Raw genomic sequence first — 16,372 nt, 5'->3', positions numbered from 1 at the left:
TGTTCGAGCTGACTCTCCTTACTCTGATTTCATGTCAGACATGTTGATTTCATGTCAAGGACCACTTAGCTGAGAGAGACCCCCACTACATGATGTATAAAATTGTGTTGCTGATTCCATTTTAAAGGTTTCATGACGTTCAGTTTTACCACACATTAAAAGTCTTTGTCATGGTCCTTCAAACGTGTATAGAAAGTTTTAACAAAAAATTCCACTCCATTGATCCATGGCAGGTGTTTTTCTCTCACATTTCTAAAGCCTTTTCAACTGCAATGAAAAAAGAAATCTTTGCCTGCGGGTGTCGCTGGTGAGGGATTTTGCCTGTCAATCATTGCCTCTGCTCCGCCCCCCCCCCCCCCCCAAAGGAAAGGATAGGGGAGGGGAGGGGCGAGGAGGAGAGTGGGCGGGATTAATCGGCTGTGACCTCACTGCTGAAGGGCCAAGCTCAGATTACTTTTCAGCCTAATTATTCAGAAAACCCCAGACCACAGAAAATCCACTGAATGTTCAAAGTTCCGATTTTTTAGGTGTAATTGAGGTCATAAAACCCCCCCAAAAAAAATGAATGTCATAGAACCTTTAAGATATAGCTTTAGAGACTTCTTTGAAGCCGTTGCGTAAATTCATATTTTTGTTATACATTGGCTTCATTGTGTATTTTCAGATATTTAACCACTTAAAAACCCTCAATACTTTGTAAACTTGACCTTTAGCTCTGTACTTGGTCTGCTCTTTTCCCCTCCACACAAAACCTTTTCTCAAATAAATAGCTGATCTACAAGCTCAGAGCTCAAACAAAGAAATATCGCTGTAGACCCCCTGTTGAGGACCCATGTTCTAAGGGTTTATGAGGACATGTACCTTGCAGCTGTTCATCATATCAGACATGACCTTGCGGCTCAGGTTGGCCGTGTGGATAACGTCCTCCTGGCGGGCAGAGTTGCCGGCGGCCACCGCCTTGGCTGTGGCTGTGGTGATGCCCTTGGTCATGCGGATGAACTCCTCGGGCGTGGTGGTCTTACCGGGGGCCACCTTGGACTGGAACACCTGGTGAGTGTCAACATGGTGTCATTAGTCAAGTCAGAGACGGTTGATCTAGAAAGGTAGACCATCCCAATTGGAGCCACTAGAGGCGAAATGGTACACAAATCCTACAAATGATCTCATGAACGTCCTATGTTTACTGCGAGTGTGTGTTGCTGGGACAGAGAAAGGTCGATAATAACGTTAATTTCCCTCTGATTTGTCTCTCTGAAAAAAGCCATTTTCGTATGAAAATGTTGGGAAGATTGTGTGGCTTGTGGCGATTGGGTCCGATACTTAGTTCAGTGACCATGGGGCTAAAGAATGGTTCAGAAGCTGTGTTCACGTTCACTCTTCCATTGGAAATAATAGACTCCAACCTGCTTACGGTCTCCTAAAAAGGCGGCTACCTAATCTCAGTAATAGAGAGAGTAACGTGAACTCATTTTAAAATAATATTCAACATCATTCTGAACCAACCTGTATGGTAGAGTATACTAAAAACAGTATAACTACTACATGTGCGGTGGTCTCCCTACTCTTCCATTGAGACATTTAGTGACACGTAGTACTGCCTGAAGTTCATACGCTCAATGTCGCCCCTGTCCAAGGGCGGATTCCCTCTTGAGTGAGTGGTAGATGAACCCGAGTTCAAATCCCGGGTGTTACAGTCGCAATTACCTCTCTCTGTCGGGAGAGATATAAAACTTACGGTTTGTAGCTTTAACCAGCTAATTAACAACACTGTAGCAACCCAATTAAAGTAAAAAGGGGCACAGATGTAATTGCGTGTACTCACATTTGCATTTTATATCTCTGCAAGTACATTATGAATTCATTGAAATAAGGCTGTCTGTTTGTGTATGTATTTATATCACTCTGTACAGCACATGTTGTGTATATCAGTGTGTACCGAACATGCAATGTAAACTAATTTCCATTCTAAGAACAATAAACATCTATTCTCGGTCCACAGTGACTCAATTAAACTCACAACAAAAGGCCATGAAACTCCTAGGAAATGTGTCACATAAAATACGCTGGGAGCTTGTAGAACGGCTTTTAACCCTAATGCCATTTCTTTTTTACCTTTTTGCCTATAATGACATTAAAGTGATCGTCCATAGTTTCTTAACTACTGTATTCACCGTAAAAAAGCTTGAGTGCATTTGAATGCTAGTCTCAAGCCATTTCAATTCTTCGCTTTTTCCCGGATGACACGAGATAAAAATGTAAACAGTTTAGTATTTCAGCGCTGAACTATCCATTCGTCATTACACGCAGTGTTATTAGAGAAACACAATACTTTAGCGCACAGTTTAACAAAGTGGAAGAATGCCATTGTAAAGTAAACATTTAGCTAATGTCATTATGGTCCAAGTCGTTAACTATTAATAACTCATCTCATTGGCTGCAGTTGTCATTTGGTTAATGAGCCATTCATAATAGGGTTGCATTTAGGTTATTTGCCTGATAAAAACACTAACAAAAGAGAAGGGGAAAAAAACTAACAGTTCCATTGGAATGGTGATAAAACATCTCTCCCATACATTAATGAGAATACAATGATTATGCAAATCAGTAAACCAGTAAACAGCAAACAAATTATTAGTTGCTGCATTGCATTTTGCTTTATGAATACAAGGTTCAATAAGTGAAGTGTATAGAAACTCTTGTGGATACAGTAAGTATTCATGTCCTCGGTAGCTTCTACTTTAGCACAAAGAACAATGTACAAACTTTTAATAAGCTAATTAGCTACAGTATGACTTAAGACACGGGTGAGTTCTCTAGAGTTAATGTGCTGGGTTCTAATGCTGTGTGTGTGTGTGTGTGTGTGTGTGTGTGTGTGTGTGTGTGTGTGTGTGTGTGTGTGTGTGTGTGTGTGTGTGTGTGTGTGTGTGTGTGTGTGTGTGTGTGTGTGTGTGTGTGTGTGTGTGTGTGTCTGTCTGTCTGTCTGTATGGGCTCTGGGTGCACACACCCCCTGAGGGGATGCTGATAAGAAAGCCTTCTAATCACTGAAACCACTAAACTAATGGAGATAAGCCTTTCCCCAAGTCTGCATCTAAAAGATAAGACTCTTAAGAATATACACAAATGAGCTGGGTAAGAAAAAAGGTTTAGCCAGGTATGGCAATACATCTTTAATCCTGGGGAACCGATTCAAAGAGGGTCCGTTAATGATCTGACCGCTGTTGTTGCAATTGGTCCGGGAAAATTACAAAAAACACCCTAGATTTTAACCCCTACATACTGTGTATTAAGTTTTAACATTTGTTTTGATATTTTTCACCTATGACATGCCCAAAATAGGGATGCCAGGTTGAAAGTTGTAAATCAACACAGATCAAAGTATTACTGAGATGTTTCTGTCCATGCATCGATCAACTATGCATCCTAATATCAACCACCCATCCATCCCTCCCTCCGTACCGTCAGTTCCTGTTTGATGCACTCTATGGTGGCTTCCAGAGCTCTGGTTCCTCTGGTAGCCTCGTCCTCCACGGCTTTGACCGTCTTCAGTAAGGACGTCACGTTGGTCACCATCACCTGGACATGACACAGGAGGCGGGGAATGGACACAGAAATGGACAGGAAACAATGTTTATCTCATGCAAAGAGATGCCCATGATTTTGTCCCTCCTCCTTTGGGGTATTTATTGTCACAGTACATTTGTACATACTGCAAGGGACATTTGTCCTCCGCATTTAACCCACCCAAACAGTCAAGGAGCAGTGGGTGCCATTAATACAACACCCAGGGAGCAGTTAGGGGTTAAGTGTCTTGCTCAGGGACACTTCGACACTTAAGACTGGGAGGACCGGAGGGCGAACAGGGGACCTTCTGATTCCCGGATGGCCTCTCTACCCTTTCAGCTATGGCCGCCCCCTACCAACCGGTCTAGTGTGGCTGTTGTGTACCTGCATCCTTCAGCCATAGCCCACAGCATGGGATTGAATACACATAATAGGGTTTTGAGGACGAGTGGCAACACAACGCCTAAGTACTAGCTTGGATCAGCAGGGTCTCACTGCGCTTCTAATGTGAATACACATACGGGACAATGGCTCGGCGAGTAAGCTAGCAGGCGATCTACGCCTGCTTCAGCTGTATCAAATCATTATCTTGAAAAAACAGTTGACCGCCATCCAGCTCTTGTCGCAGGCGGGCGTGTGCCCATCAGATTGCCCGTACCTCCCTACCTGCCCGCTCACCTCCCCCTAATCCCAATCAGATGATCATATTCACAAAGTACTATAAATGTACAGCAATTTGACTCGTTGAATATGATCATCTGATTGTAATTATGTGTATTCACATAATCATAATAATCGCTGCGGGCCAGAACTGAACTATACAGAGACTAGGAACACTCTTGGAAGCAGCACGAAAATGATATGGTTTCAACCCAAGCCACATTTTTCAGTGAACCAAAACCTGAACATTGTTTTTCTTTTTGCTTCGTTGTTAGAATATACTTTATGGCAGCCTGTTGATGTTGAATCTGACTTCCTATATAGATGTGTCCACCATATCATTTATAAGCATTTATGAATTTATACTGCCAACAGGCATATTGAAACACTTTTACTATGGGTGGTAGCAAGCTACCTACATCTTTCATGTACCCAGACGCCCTATGTGTAATGAATTAAGGCTAAAGCTTGTAGATTGGCTGTTTTCAGCCAGCAAAGGAAACAAAGTGACATCATGTTGGAGTGTTGGAAAAATTTACTGTAAAGTGTTCCTTTAAGACCATTTTAAAAGTAATTTGTATACAATACATCAAAGTCTATTTAAATGGTCCCTTGTAAAATAAAAGGAGAAAAAAAGTGTGAAAGTGGAATTCTAGAAAGCACTTACAAAAGTGGTTTACCCCAGGGCTTGGAAACTCATATAAAAAGGGAGATGTATTACATAAATGATACCTTGATGAGTGAGTCAGTTAACCTGGAACTGTGATGACATGCAGTATTTTAGGGTGTGCTTTCAAACAACCTGGAACATAGGGATATCTAACTTCTCAACAGGAAGTGTCCATTACGAGGGGAGGGCGGTGAGACTCAAAAATGTTGTAGGTCTCGCCTCAGGCCCTCGTGACCACAATGACTCTTTTTGCAATCGAAAACGTCCTTGTTTCAAGTTGTTTCAAACTCTCATTTATGACCCATTGACTTTGCTGGGACCCATCTTTAGGTTTACTGGTGCACACTGGTTTGGTGAACGCAGGGAGGGGTGGTGCTACTGATTAATGGTTTTGTCAATGGGAAGGGGGTTTATTATGGGGTATCTATTATTTACACACACCATGCCTTTCTTTCTTAATAAATGCTCACCAGGACATGATTAAGATCAGAGCTAGGGGGGGTAACCATTCCAGGTTCTTCTGCCAAGGGTCCTGGAACCAACTGGGTTATGGGATATTACAGTTAGGGTTGGGTATCGAAATTCGGTTCCAAGTAGGAACGGAATCCAAATTGATGGGTACTGGATGAGTACCCATAAGAATGAAGGAATCAGAAGTTAAGCGTCCAGTAGGTTTCCTATAAATACTAATAATAATAATAATACATTTATATAGAGCTTTTCTAGGTACTCATAAAGTTACTTTACAGAAACAGAATAAAAATAACTTTATTAGGGTATAATAAACTTTAATTGCTACTGCTTAACATTGTGTTGTCAGGGAATAAACATTATGAGAGGTTACTATTTATTACATTTCTTAAAGTTGACAATTATTGATTTAACAATAGTTTACAGGGACAACAGTGTTTGGTTCATTTAAACAGGACACCATGTTTTAGCATTGGCTGTATCTCAGGTACTACTTTTTGTTTGTACTAGTAATAGTAAATACAATTTACTTCAGTTAACACTTAAAATATGTTTTTGTTATCTAAACATTAGTTTTAGTTTTGGAACTGAAATGGGGAATCGATAAGAACCAGAATAAATTAGCAAAATCTGAATCTATAAAATCCTAGCGATACCCATCCCTAATTACAGTATGGAACAGGGCCAAGTACATCAGCACACAAAATGTTTTAAAAGAAAGTTGTTTGTTTTCTCTCAAATTGAAATATTTACATTTAGTATAAAAGCAAGGGGGGGGAAAAGAATATATAATAGGGAACAGATGCATTCTCTGTAGAAGTGGGATGAACAAGTTCATCTTTCTACTTTGCATCTGACAAAAAGGGTAAAAAAAAGCCATGGTCACTAGGGGGCAGTGCAGCACAGCTTCTGTTACAGACAGAAGGCAAGCGGCCAGTGAGCTATAGTTATAGCAGTGGTTCTCAAACATTTTCATGTCAAGGACCCCCAAATTGATATCTATTTGGCTGTGGACCCCCATCGGAAAACATTTTGTGCCAGGGAACCCCCATACAAGATTTATGTTTTAATCTGTAAAAAGTAGATCTGCTATTTTAAAAAAATCTTGAAAGAGCTTGTAGTTTTAAATAAGGGTTAAACTAGTTAAACAGATGTGTATGCTATATTAACTCATTTAGCTGGGGACCCCCTGGAACCCTTTTAAGGACCCTACTTTGAGAACCACTGGGGTTATAATGAAGATCACCAGTACAGTGCTAGCGTGGTACCTTGGCAGCGCCCTTCAGCTGGTACATGGACGGGTCGTCTGCAGCCTTGCCTGCCGCACACTTGGTGGCGCTGATGAGCTCCGACAGAGCTTTGGCAACGTCTTTCACAGAGTTGATGAGAACAACCTATATGCGGAGACAGGACAGAGAGAGAGACAGGACACTGTCAACGTCAGCCTTGAAAAAAAGGGGAAACTCTCAAAGGGTAAAACCGTTTGTTATTCAGGCTGTTTCTGACATTAACAGTGACCCCTACAACACAAAACCCCCACTGGAAGAATCACAATCATTCAATAAGAATCACTTTTTCTTTTGTCTTTTCGTAGAGGCTCCATCATTTGTAGTTTTCAGGTTTACAGCCAATAGAGATAGGAAAAGTAAGAAAAGTAAGGAAGGAAAACAGGATTTAAACAGAAACGGTCAAGTAATCAAATGTTCTAATATGAGTAGAGTGAAGATACGGTATATACAGTACTATATACTGTACATATGGAATAGCCGGTATGTACGTATGGTTAAAAACACTTTTAAACACTTCTAAACACTTCTGGGGTACAATCTTGTAGAGCTGCCTCTGGACACGCCCAAAGTAAGGACAGTAGGTGTAAAGTGGTTAAAAGGAGATGGGTGGGTTGGTCTGACCTGTGTCTCCGGGTCGTCGGCGCCGATGCTGGCAGCACCCAGTTTGACCACGTCAGTGAGCTGGGTGATGGTTTTAGCAGAGGACTGGGCAGCCTGCGCCAGCTTGTCCGGCCCGGAGGCTGCACCCGACACCAGCATCTTGGTGTCCTCCACCAGGGCCTTGGCCGTCTTCAAGATGTTCTCCCTGAACGATGGACCAGGATGAAACACGATGTTATCTCAGGCACACCAAACACAGATTAATGACGATGCTAAATTTGTGCATGGACTTTAAATTTGTGATGACAAGAGGAACAAAATCTCCCCGCCCGCTGTAATCTCCAGTAATCTGCTACAGATTCTGTCCGATCAAATTCCACAATTAACGCCAACATTGAAAGTGGTTAAATAGCTGAATCTAATCTACCATAATACCGTTTTAGGTCACTACAACCCACATGGGACCTGTGGCCGGAAAGTATAGGCTACCGTATCTGGGTTATTATTCGTACTGTAGTCGCAGCCCAGTTTGACTCACTGGCAGGTATAGGGTTTGGATCCGGAGGAATCGGGTGGAACCGGATCCAGCATTGAGGAACCGGAATTGGTTCCATCACATTTGGAACCGTTTCCAGAACCGTTTTTTTATCACACTGTCAGAGCTGGTTATGTGGACTTCACATCTGCTATACTGTACATTACAATTACAATACCGGTGTTTCTCAGACTTTTACATTTCATGGACCACCATAACTCTGAGACTGTACAAATGGAACCAAATGGACCCATAAGGGTCCATTTGGTCCAATTTGTACACTCTTAGAGTTACAGACCGGTTGGGGTCCATGTGGAACCCCGTACAGGAATCGTTAAGGAATCGGACCGTTAAGAGGGAATTAAAGGAACCGGAATCGTTAAAATCCTAAAGGATTCCAACCCTACTGGCAGTACAAAATTGGTTATGAACAATCTTCCTCCAGATTTTGTGACTCCCCCCCAGAGAGCTCAGATTCCATAAAGTGGTGAAGTTTCCCATGGTTGAAGGAACCCTCCCTCCCCCCAGAGTCAAGTGTTTGGTGTGGGACTGACTGCCTCCGTCTGCCTTCATCACCCTGAGGATGACGAGGGTGATTTGTGATCCCTGGTTTCCAGACATCCCCACCTCCCTGTTCTACAGCCAATATGTCACCCTGTCTCACACACACACACACACACACACACACACACACACACACACACACACACACACACACACACACCCTACTCTACAGCTAATATGTCTCCCTGTCAGCCCCAGGCTTAACTTCTGTATTTGTCTCTGTCTACACTTTGACATATATCACTCTGTCATACACACACACACACACACACACACACACACACACACAGGTATATGCACACGCACGTAATACAGAGTGTGTAAACTATGCACGTCTCGTGCACATGCACAGCAATGGTGACATCAATCGGCTTGGAGTTGCTGCGATGATCTGTTAAACAAGGGAGCCCTGAGGTTATGTACTATACTTGTGAGGACATCAACATTTTAGGACGCCAATTTGATGAATGCCATTGCCATGTAATTTCTTTTGGCCATTTTAACCGTAAAGCTGAAAATAGCAGATCTACAAGCTCACAGCATGTCGCAGCGTGAGCTTGTAGATCTGCTATTTTCAGTGATCGACGCCGACGCAGACCTAAGAATAAATCGGCCTACCCCAACCTTTAAAACTCTCTTCTAAAATACCTAATCCTAATCCCAGTCCAAACTCCTTTCACATTTGGACTAAGGTACCTCCAAAGAGACTCACTGTGATCTCAAGTTGGGAACTACTGCTTGTGGAGACATTTGGCCCTCGCAAGTAAAGTAATACCAACACACACACACACACACACACACACACACACACACACACACACACACACACACACACACACACACACACACACACACACACACACACACACACACACACACACACACACACACACACACACACACACACACACACACACAGAGTTCCAGTCTCACCTGTGGTCTGCGAAGGACTCGTCGTTCTCTGCGTTGAGTGTGCCGGCGGAAGCGAACATGATGGTTGTGTCCAGGTCAGCGATGATGCCAGAGACCGCACAGGCAGCTGTGATGCACGCCTGGGTGCCCTTGTTACCAGCCTGGAGGGCCGACAAGACCAGAGATACCTGCACACCCACACACGTGCACACACACACACACACACACACACACACACACACACACACACACACACACACATAACCAACATACCAGAGTTATTAGCAACACCAAAGTGGTTCTTATAGTTTTGAAATATTCACTATTCATTTAGCTTTTCAGTTTCGTATTTGATTCGAATTATATTCTAAAGTTAGTTTCTATGAGGATTTATTGCTGATAAATGTACGATGAAAGAATGCATGACCTCAGATATGATGGTGGATAATGGATATAAAAACATGAGTGCCATTTTGTTTTAATAGTTTTGCGTTCTTCTTCTCATAGTGTGTTTAAAGTAATACTAGGTAACTTTTTAAACACTACAAGACAGGTTAGGGGAGATGGTATGCTTCATGTCAGGAATTAACTGGATTTTCTATTTTTTGTAGTACTGGTGAATTAGATTATCTCTTTATAGTATTTATGTGAGGAAAACTTGACCTCTTTGAAGTTACAGAGTTACTGCTGAGACTAGCACTAGTTACAAAGAACTGGTTAATTCTAGGATTTACTCTGTGTCTGAGTAAATCAGACACAGAATACGTTTTAAGTGTTTTGGCAGCATGTCAAAGCACAGCACAGCGGTCCAAATATATCTGAGTGTAAACTAGGTGAAGACCAGGTGAGTCACCATTTTGGACATGTCTTTACACAGTAGGCCAAAACAAAAAAAAATAGCCTTAAATCAGGCTTAATTGGTCAAACTCATTTAGCCAAGCAGTGTTGCTATAGCGGCCAATTTGATTACAATGAAATATACTCTCCAAGTCAAAAGCAGTGATAAAGTAATCATTTAGGATTTGGAGGAATGATTCCACTCCTTGTTTAGGACCACATGCTCGTTGAGTTTGATGGATAAATCTCTCAATTTTAGAAACCAAAGAAGCGTAGCAAGAGGAGCTAGTCGTTTCTTTGCTGTCGGGCTCTCATTTCCAAAACATTAACTTTTCAGGGCATGGGGGAAAAAAAGAACCTGCGTTCCAAATGGATCCAATGTCGTTATTATTTAGTCATAAGCTCTTGTTAATACTTTTCATTGGTTAAATTAAAACCTACAGGCACTTAATCACTTTCACGTTCCATAATGTATCAATAAATAGTGAAAATAGGGGACCTGCAAACTCACGTGTCGCAACGTGACACGTTGTGAGCTTGCAGATCGGCTATTTTCAAAAAAAAATCCCCACAACTTTTATGAGTTGAAATATGGAAATACAAGGTTTCTACCCGGCAGCAACAATTTGCTGTGACAGAAGAATATCACGTCAGCACCGCGGCTCGCTACAGCATCACCCCAGCCAGTGGACTGAAGATTTGTCAAATTAGTTTCAAGTCAATTGCTTTCCCTCTCAGATTTATGACTGGCAGGGGAAGTAGATTAACTGGAGAGGCGAGAGGGGCCCTCTCGCGCAAATTAGAAAAAAAAAAAAGATTTAAGAGAATTCTTGAATAAACGCCGTAATGGATGGAAGAGTCAGTGAGAGCCCTGCAAATCAAGCAAATAAAAAACAGAATGCGTGTTGAATACAAAATAGCCACTTGGGTCTGTCCCCATGTCAATATCACTAACACATTAATATACATATCACAAAGCTGCAATCCGTAACTTATTTTTTATGAATAAATACATTTTAACCAATGTGTATGGTAGAGTATATTAATACAATATAACTAGTACATCTGTACGGTAGAATATGCTAGTAGAATACAACTAGTACATCTGTATGGTAGAGTATGTTAATACTATATGTCTAGAACATCTGTATGGTAGGTAGAGTATGTTAATACTATACAACTAGAACATCTGTATGGTAGAGTATGTTAATGCTATACAACTAGAACATCTGTATGGTAGAGTATGTTAATAATATAACTAGAACATCTGTAATGGATTGACTTTTGCATTAGTAGAAAGTGCAGTGGTTGGAGGTGGACTCTCTACTCTTCTATTGAGACATTTAGATCCTGGTGTCAGGTAGGATAACTGCTTGACGAGTAGCACTGCTTGAAACTCGACAGTGTAATATATCCCTGGGCTAAACGGGGATTACCTCTTGGGCTCTCTTGGATTTGAATCCAGGATAGGACATAAAAGTTACGGATTGAAGCTTTGAAAAAAAATAAATAGCATTGCACAAGCAAATGAAATGTGACAACAAAGGAATGAAAACCTTTGTTTACAAATCTGGGATCATTGGATAGATTTTTCCATTCCACTTAAGCTTGTGAACGAAACAGAGGATGGTCCTTCTGAAGAACAGGCCTAGCAGAGAGCCTCTGACTGAAGACCAAAAGCCTAATATCTCCCCCCGACCATGGGTGCATTTCCCTTGAGCAGATATACTACATTCTACAAGCTCACAGCGCGTCACTTTGTGTCGCGCTGCAAGCTTGTACATCTGCTATTTTTGAACATTTTTGAAAAATCTTGAAAGTGTTTGAACACAAATCTTCTCTTCTGGGGGTCCCTGGCACATAACATTTTCAGATGGGGGGGTCCACGGCCAAATACATATCATTTTGGGGGTCCTTGGCACGAAAAAAGTTTGAGAGCAACTGTTTTAGACGGTATTTTGTAGAATCGGTCTCGGGTCTAAAATCGGTCTCAGAGCGATGCAGTCCTAAGCCTTATATCAGGTTATTGATGCGCCTGTCGGACAGCGGAGCCACTTGGGGTGAACTGCTAACAGCTCCTGCATGAGTTATTAACGAGGGGAGGAGGCTTCATTCAGTCCGCACATCGTTGCTCATAAACTATGTACTTTCACTCGATCGTGATTGGATTCCTTAAAAACTTGGTGGTGGAAAAAGTACACAGATTTGTTTTACTTAAAAGGAGTAGTTCACCCCAAAAAATACTTATTTTCTATCAATTACACACCCCATGAAGCCTTGAATTCATGGAGATTTTTTAGTTTTGGTCCAAACCAATAATTTGATGACCGGCGGAGACTACGGCGGTAGGAACATCATATTTTGAGATGAGGGTCCGTAGTCAAATACATATCATTTTGGGGGTCCTTGACATGAACAAGTTTGAACCCCAGCTGTTTTCGAATATCTGATGTATAAAATTGGGCTGAATTGGTTAATGTATGTTTTGTAATAATAATAATCAAAATCTACAAAGTAACTTGTACACGTTTTCAAATAATTACAAAAGTACAATATTTGCTGAGAAGTAGTAGAGTAGAAGCACGACGTACACAAAGCAAGGTAAACACATGAATGCAGAGAGACAGTGTAGTGCCCCAGTAAACTATAGGATTACAGGTAATTGAACCTAGCATCAGTCTAAAAACGATATACTATGAAAAAATGATCTGTACATCTGTCTAAATAACATGCTATCTAAATTACATTTTAACATTGTGGTCAAGTAAAACAAGCCTAAGTAACAAAAACATGAGAACAGATGACCAAGGTATGTCTGCATGGGCATCATATGTAGGTAAAGTGCTAAGGGCGGAGGTCGGGTCTGAACTGAAGAGGCGAGCATTAAGATTACGCCTGAAAATTGAGTGAGTCTGCAGTACTCTACTTGAGTAAATGTACTTAGTTACTTTCCACCACTGTATATAAAAAGGAAAAGCCATCGGCACTTCCTGTGCATAAGAAAACAGTTTGGAACGACTTGCAGGAATTTGACATTTTGTGATTTATCACTTGAACTTTATAAAAGTCTTTTATGAAGACACTAAAGGCTGGGAGCAAAAGAACAATACAAGACAACCTCCCCAATACATCATTTATGTAAAGAGGAAAGTAAAGCACAATGTGTCCTGTATAAAAGTAATCATTTATTCGTTCATTGTGTATGCTGTATACGAACCTTTGCATTCGTAAGCAAAAATATATACAGTTACAGTAGTATCTATGATTGAGTACTTTTCTACAGGGAAATGCCAGTTTTAACCACATGAGCCCTATAAGATACCTACAGTATAATAGTGTGAACATTCGACGAAAATGCCTACAGTGACATTGACTGTATCGGAGGTAAAACAGATGGATATTAAAGGAGTCATGTGTTAACAGTACCTTCTCAGTGACAGCGCGGGTACACTCTGTCAGGGGTCTTCAATGTTTTTCAACCAAAGGACCCCCTAGCTGAGAGAGAGATGAAGCAGGGACCCCCACTATATATGTCTATGTATTGTGTTGCAGATTAATCTTTTTCATAGATTTCATAGACTTGTTTGATAGCACTATCATCATCAGCGTTGTGTTGGATTCATGTTGATGTTTCTGTTTTCATGATTTAACCACTTGACACATTCACTGCCAGGGGTTTTCTAAAACAGGCTGCAGCCTCTGCCAGCATTTTTTATGATTTTCTTACCTTTTCAAGTACATTACATTACATTACAGTCATTTAGCAGACGCTTTTATCCAAAGCGACTTACAATAAGTGTATTCAACATAGGTAGGGAACGAAAACTACTAATCACCAGAAGTCTTTAGTGCATTTTCTGCAAAAACAAGCAACCAAGAGTATACCTAGCGCTAAGGTAAAAGTGCAATATATCAGCCACCTATTTCCTTAAACAGATGAGACAAAAATAGCTAAATCAAATGAGCATGAGCTAAAACAAATAAGTGTATCGACTAAACAAGATCCAATAAACAATACAGCAATAGAAAACAAGCGTTCGTACAACTAGTTAACAACAAGTAGTCACAGAATATTTATCTCCAGTATGATCGATCCCCTGATGGTTGCTAATTTCACTGTGCTTTCGCGAGGAAAAAAAAATTCATCACGACCTCCCGTGCGCTTGTTATACGCCGTTGAAAATAGCATGTCTCGCCAAAAATACATAGTAAAGCACAGGAGCCGAGATACAGAAAATTTTGGAAAAGCAGGCAAGTGTTGGATTTGAAAAGACGTCTTTGGCAGGCAACGTGTTAAACTGTCAATAAACTTGACGCTTCGTAAACATGACTGGCTCTGTACTGGCTCTGTCACTCTATACTTGGTCTGCTCTTTTTTCCCCTCTACACACTAAACCGCTTTGCTGAAAATATTTTTGGCTAAAGTTCTAGGCAGATGCTAGGGTTCAAATGGTTAAAGTAAAAAAAAAAAGATTTGGCGGCCTCCCTGTAGCAACTCTGAGGACCCCCAAGGGGTCCCCGGACTCCCTGTTGAAGAGCCCTGCTTTATTATGTGTTAACAGTACCTTCTCGGTGACAGCGCGGGCACACTCTATGAGCTCTCTCTTGGTGAAGCCGTCTGATGGGGTGACCTGCAGTGCTCCGGCCTTCTGCACCAGGTAGATACATCCATGACCCAGGTCCTGCACCCGGCTCTTTATCTGGAACCCGATCTGCATGCAGGACAGACAAAACGTTACAAATACCCCCAATCCTCCTGGAATATGTGAATGCCGTTGTGAGGCTACAAAGGGTTAGATAAGTGCACTGGAATATGTGCACTGAAAAAAAAAGTTGTCATCGCGCTGTTGTCTGTCTGTCTGTCAGTCAGTCAGTCAGATGTGTCTTACCTCCTCTGGCTCAGCAACGTAAGCGGCCAGTCGTCCCTGTAGAGCCAGCTGGCTGTAATCAGCCGTCACTTGGGAGGCCAGGCTCCCCAGCTCATCAGGACACGTCACCGACTTGGTCATCTGACAGGAAAATGCATCAACAGACCCCGTCAATACAAAACCTCAGCATTACAGCAACTATTTGTCCCCGTCGGGTGGAAAATGTGTCCAAAACTGTTCTCCCGATGTCAAGATGGCAGTCATCTTGAATCATTTTTAAATTGATGAGTCATTATTATAGCAGATAAGCTGTTAGTTATGGGTGTCATCGTACCATGTCCTGAGCAGTGACAGCGATGGCCTTGGAGTATTTGACCATGTGGGTCTGGTAATCCACAAACGAACCCTCAGGGTCCGATGGTGTACCGTCATCCAACTGAGGAGAGAACACACACACAACAACTTTTATCATTGAATAATTTGTTCATAATTACAACTTTCCAGACACAAAGTCAGATCAGCTTCAATTAGACAATGCACTTTGGCAGACGATCAGGATCAGCCTAAATTACGCATTCCAGTAACGAGTCAGCCTTTTTAAACTATACCATCACCAGTACAATACACACTCTGGTATCACTTCATATACAAGTCAACACAATAGGAAGGATGAATTGCCATTAATAGAGTTCAGTAAGTAATTCATCTGACATTTACGTATGGGACACAAACTGTACATTTCTATATGGGGAAAGGAATAACAACAACTTGTAAAAGATGCAGTCGGGATATGGACCCACAGCCCAGTGAGTTGAACCCATTAAGACCTGAGGTCGATTCTACAAATGCCTTCAATCCTTTAAGTCACCTTTGGAAGCGTGACCAGTATCCCAATGGATTATTCTCTCCCTTTAACCAAGAGAGAAGCGCTTAACACACTGCAAACATACTGCACAAACCACAAGCACGATCTCTCACACACACAAACATACTGCACAAACCACAAGCACGCACTCACAAATATACTGCACAAACCACAAGCACGCACTCACACACACAAACACAAATATACTGCACAAACCACAAGCACGATCTCTCACACACACAAACACAAATATACTGCACAAACCACAAGCACGCACTCACGTTTGCACGCACTCACACACGAATATACTGCACAAACCACAAGCACGCACTCACGTTTGCACGCACTAACACACAAATATACTGCACAAACCACAAGAACGCACTCACGTTCGCACGCACCACAAATATACTGCACAAACCACAAGCGTGCACACACACACACACACACACACACCCCAGCATCCGGTAATCTGGGGGGAACGTTAGCCACAAATAGCAGATCTACAAGCTCACAACAGCTTGTATTTCGGATATTTT

At 41.7% G+C, this 16,372-nt stretch overlaps 1 protein-coding gene across 1 annotated transcript in view; it reads right to left on the bottom strand.

Moving 5' to 3' along the window:
- The window catches only part of LOC308092067 (talin-2), a 186,061-nt gene that overhangs the window by 13,715 nt on the left and 155,974 nt on the right, over window positions 1-16,372 (bottom strand). The window contains exons 44-51 of the mRNA XM_080437863.1: window positions 15,303-15,404; window positions 14,990-15,109; window positions 14,666-14,812; window positions 9,285-9,451; window positions 7,274-7,457; window positions 6,632-6,757; window positions 3,458-3,574; window positions 862-1,047 (exon numbers count right to left, since the gene is read on the bottom strand). Of these exons, the coding sequence (XP_080293989.1) occupies window positions 862-1,047; window positions 3,458-3,574; window positions 6,632-6,757; window positions 7,274-7,457; window positions 9,285-9,451; window positions 14,666-14,812; window positions 14,990-15,109; window positions 15,303-15,404 (1,149 nt within the window). The remainder of the gene's footprint in view (window positions 1-861; window positions 1,048-3,457; window positions 3,575-6,631; window positions 6,758-7,273; window positions 7,458-9,284; window positions 9,452-14,665; window positions 14,813-14,989; window positions 15,110-15,302; window positions 15,405-16,372) is intronic.

This window comes from Gymnoscopelus braueri (assembly GCF_963280865.1).
Source record: "Gymnoscopelus braueri genome assembly, chromosome: 1".
NCBI classification, from domain to species: Eukaryota; Metazoa; Chordata; class Actinopteri; order Myctophiformes; family Myctophidae; genus Gymnoscopelus; species Gymnoscopelus braueri.
This window is presented reverse-complemented; position numbering and strand designations above follow the sequence as displayed.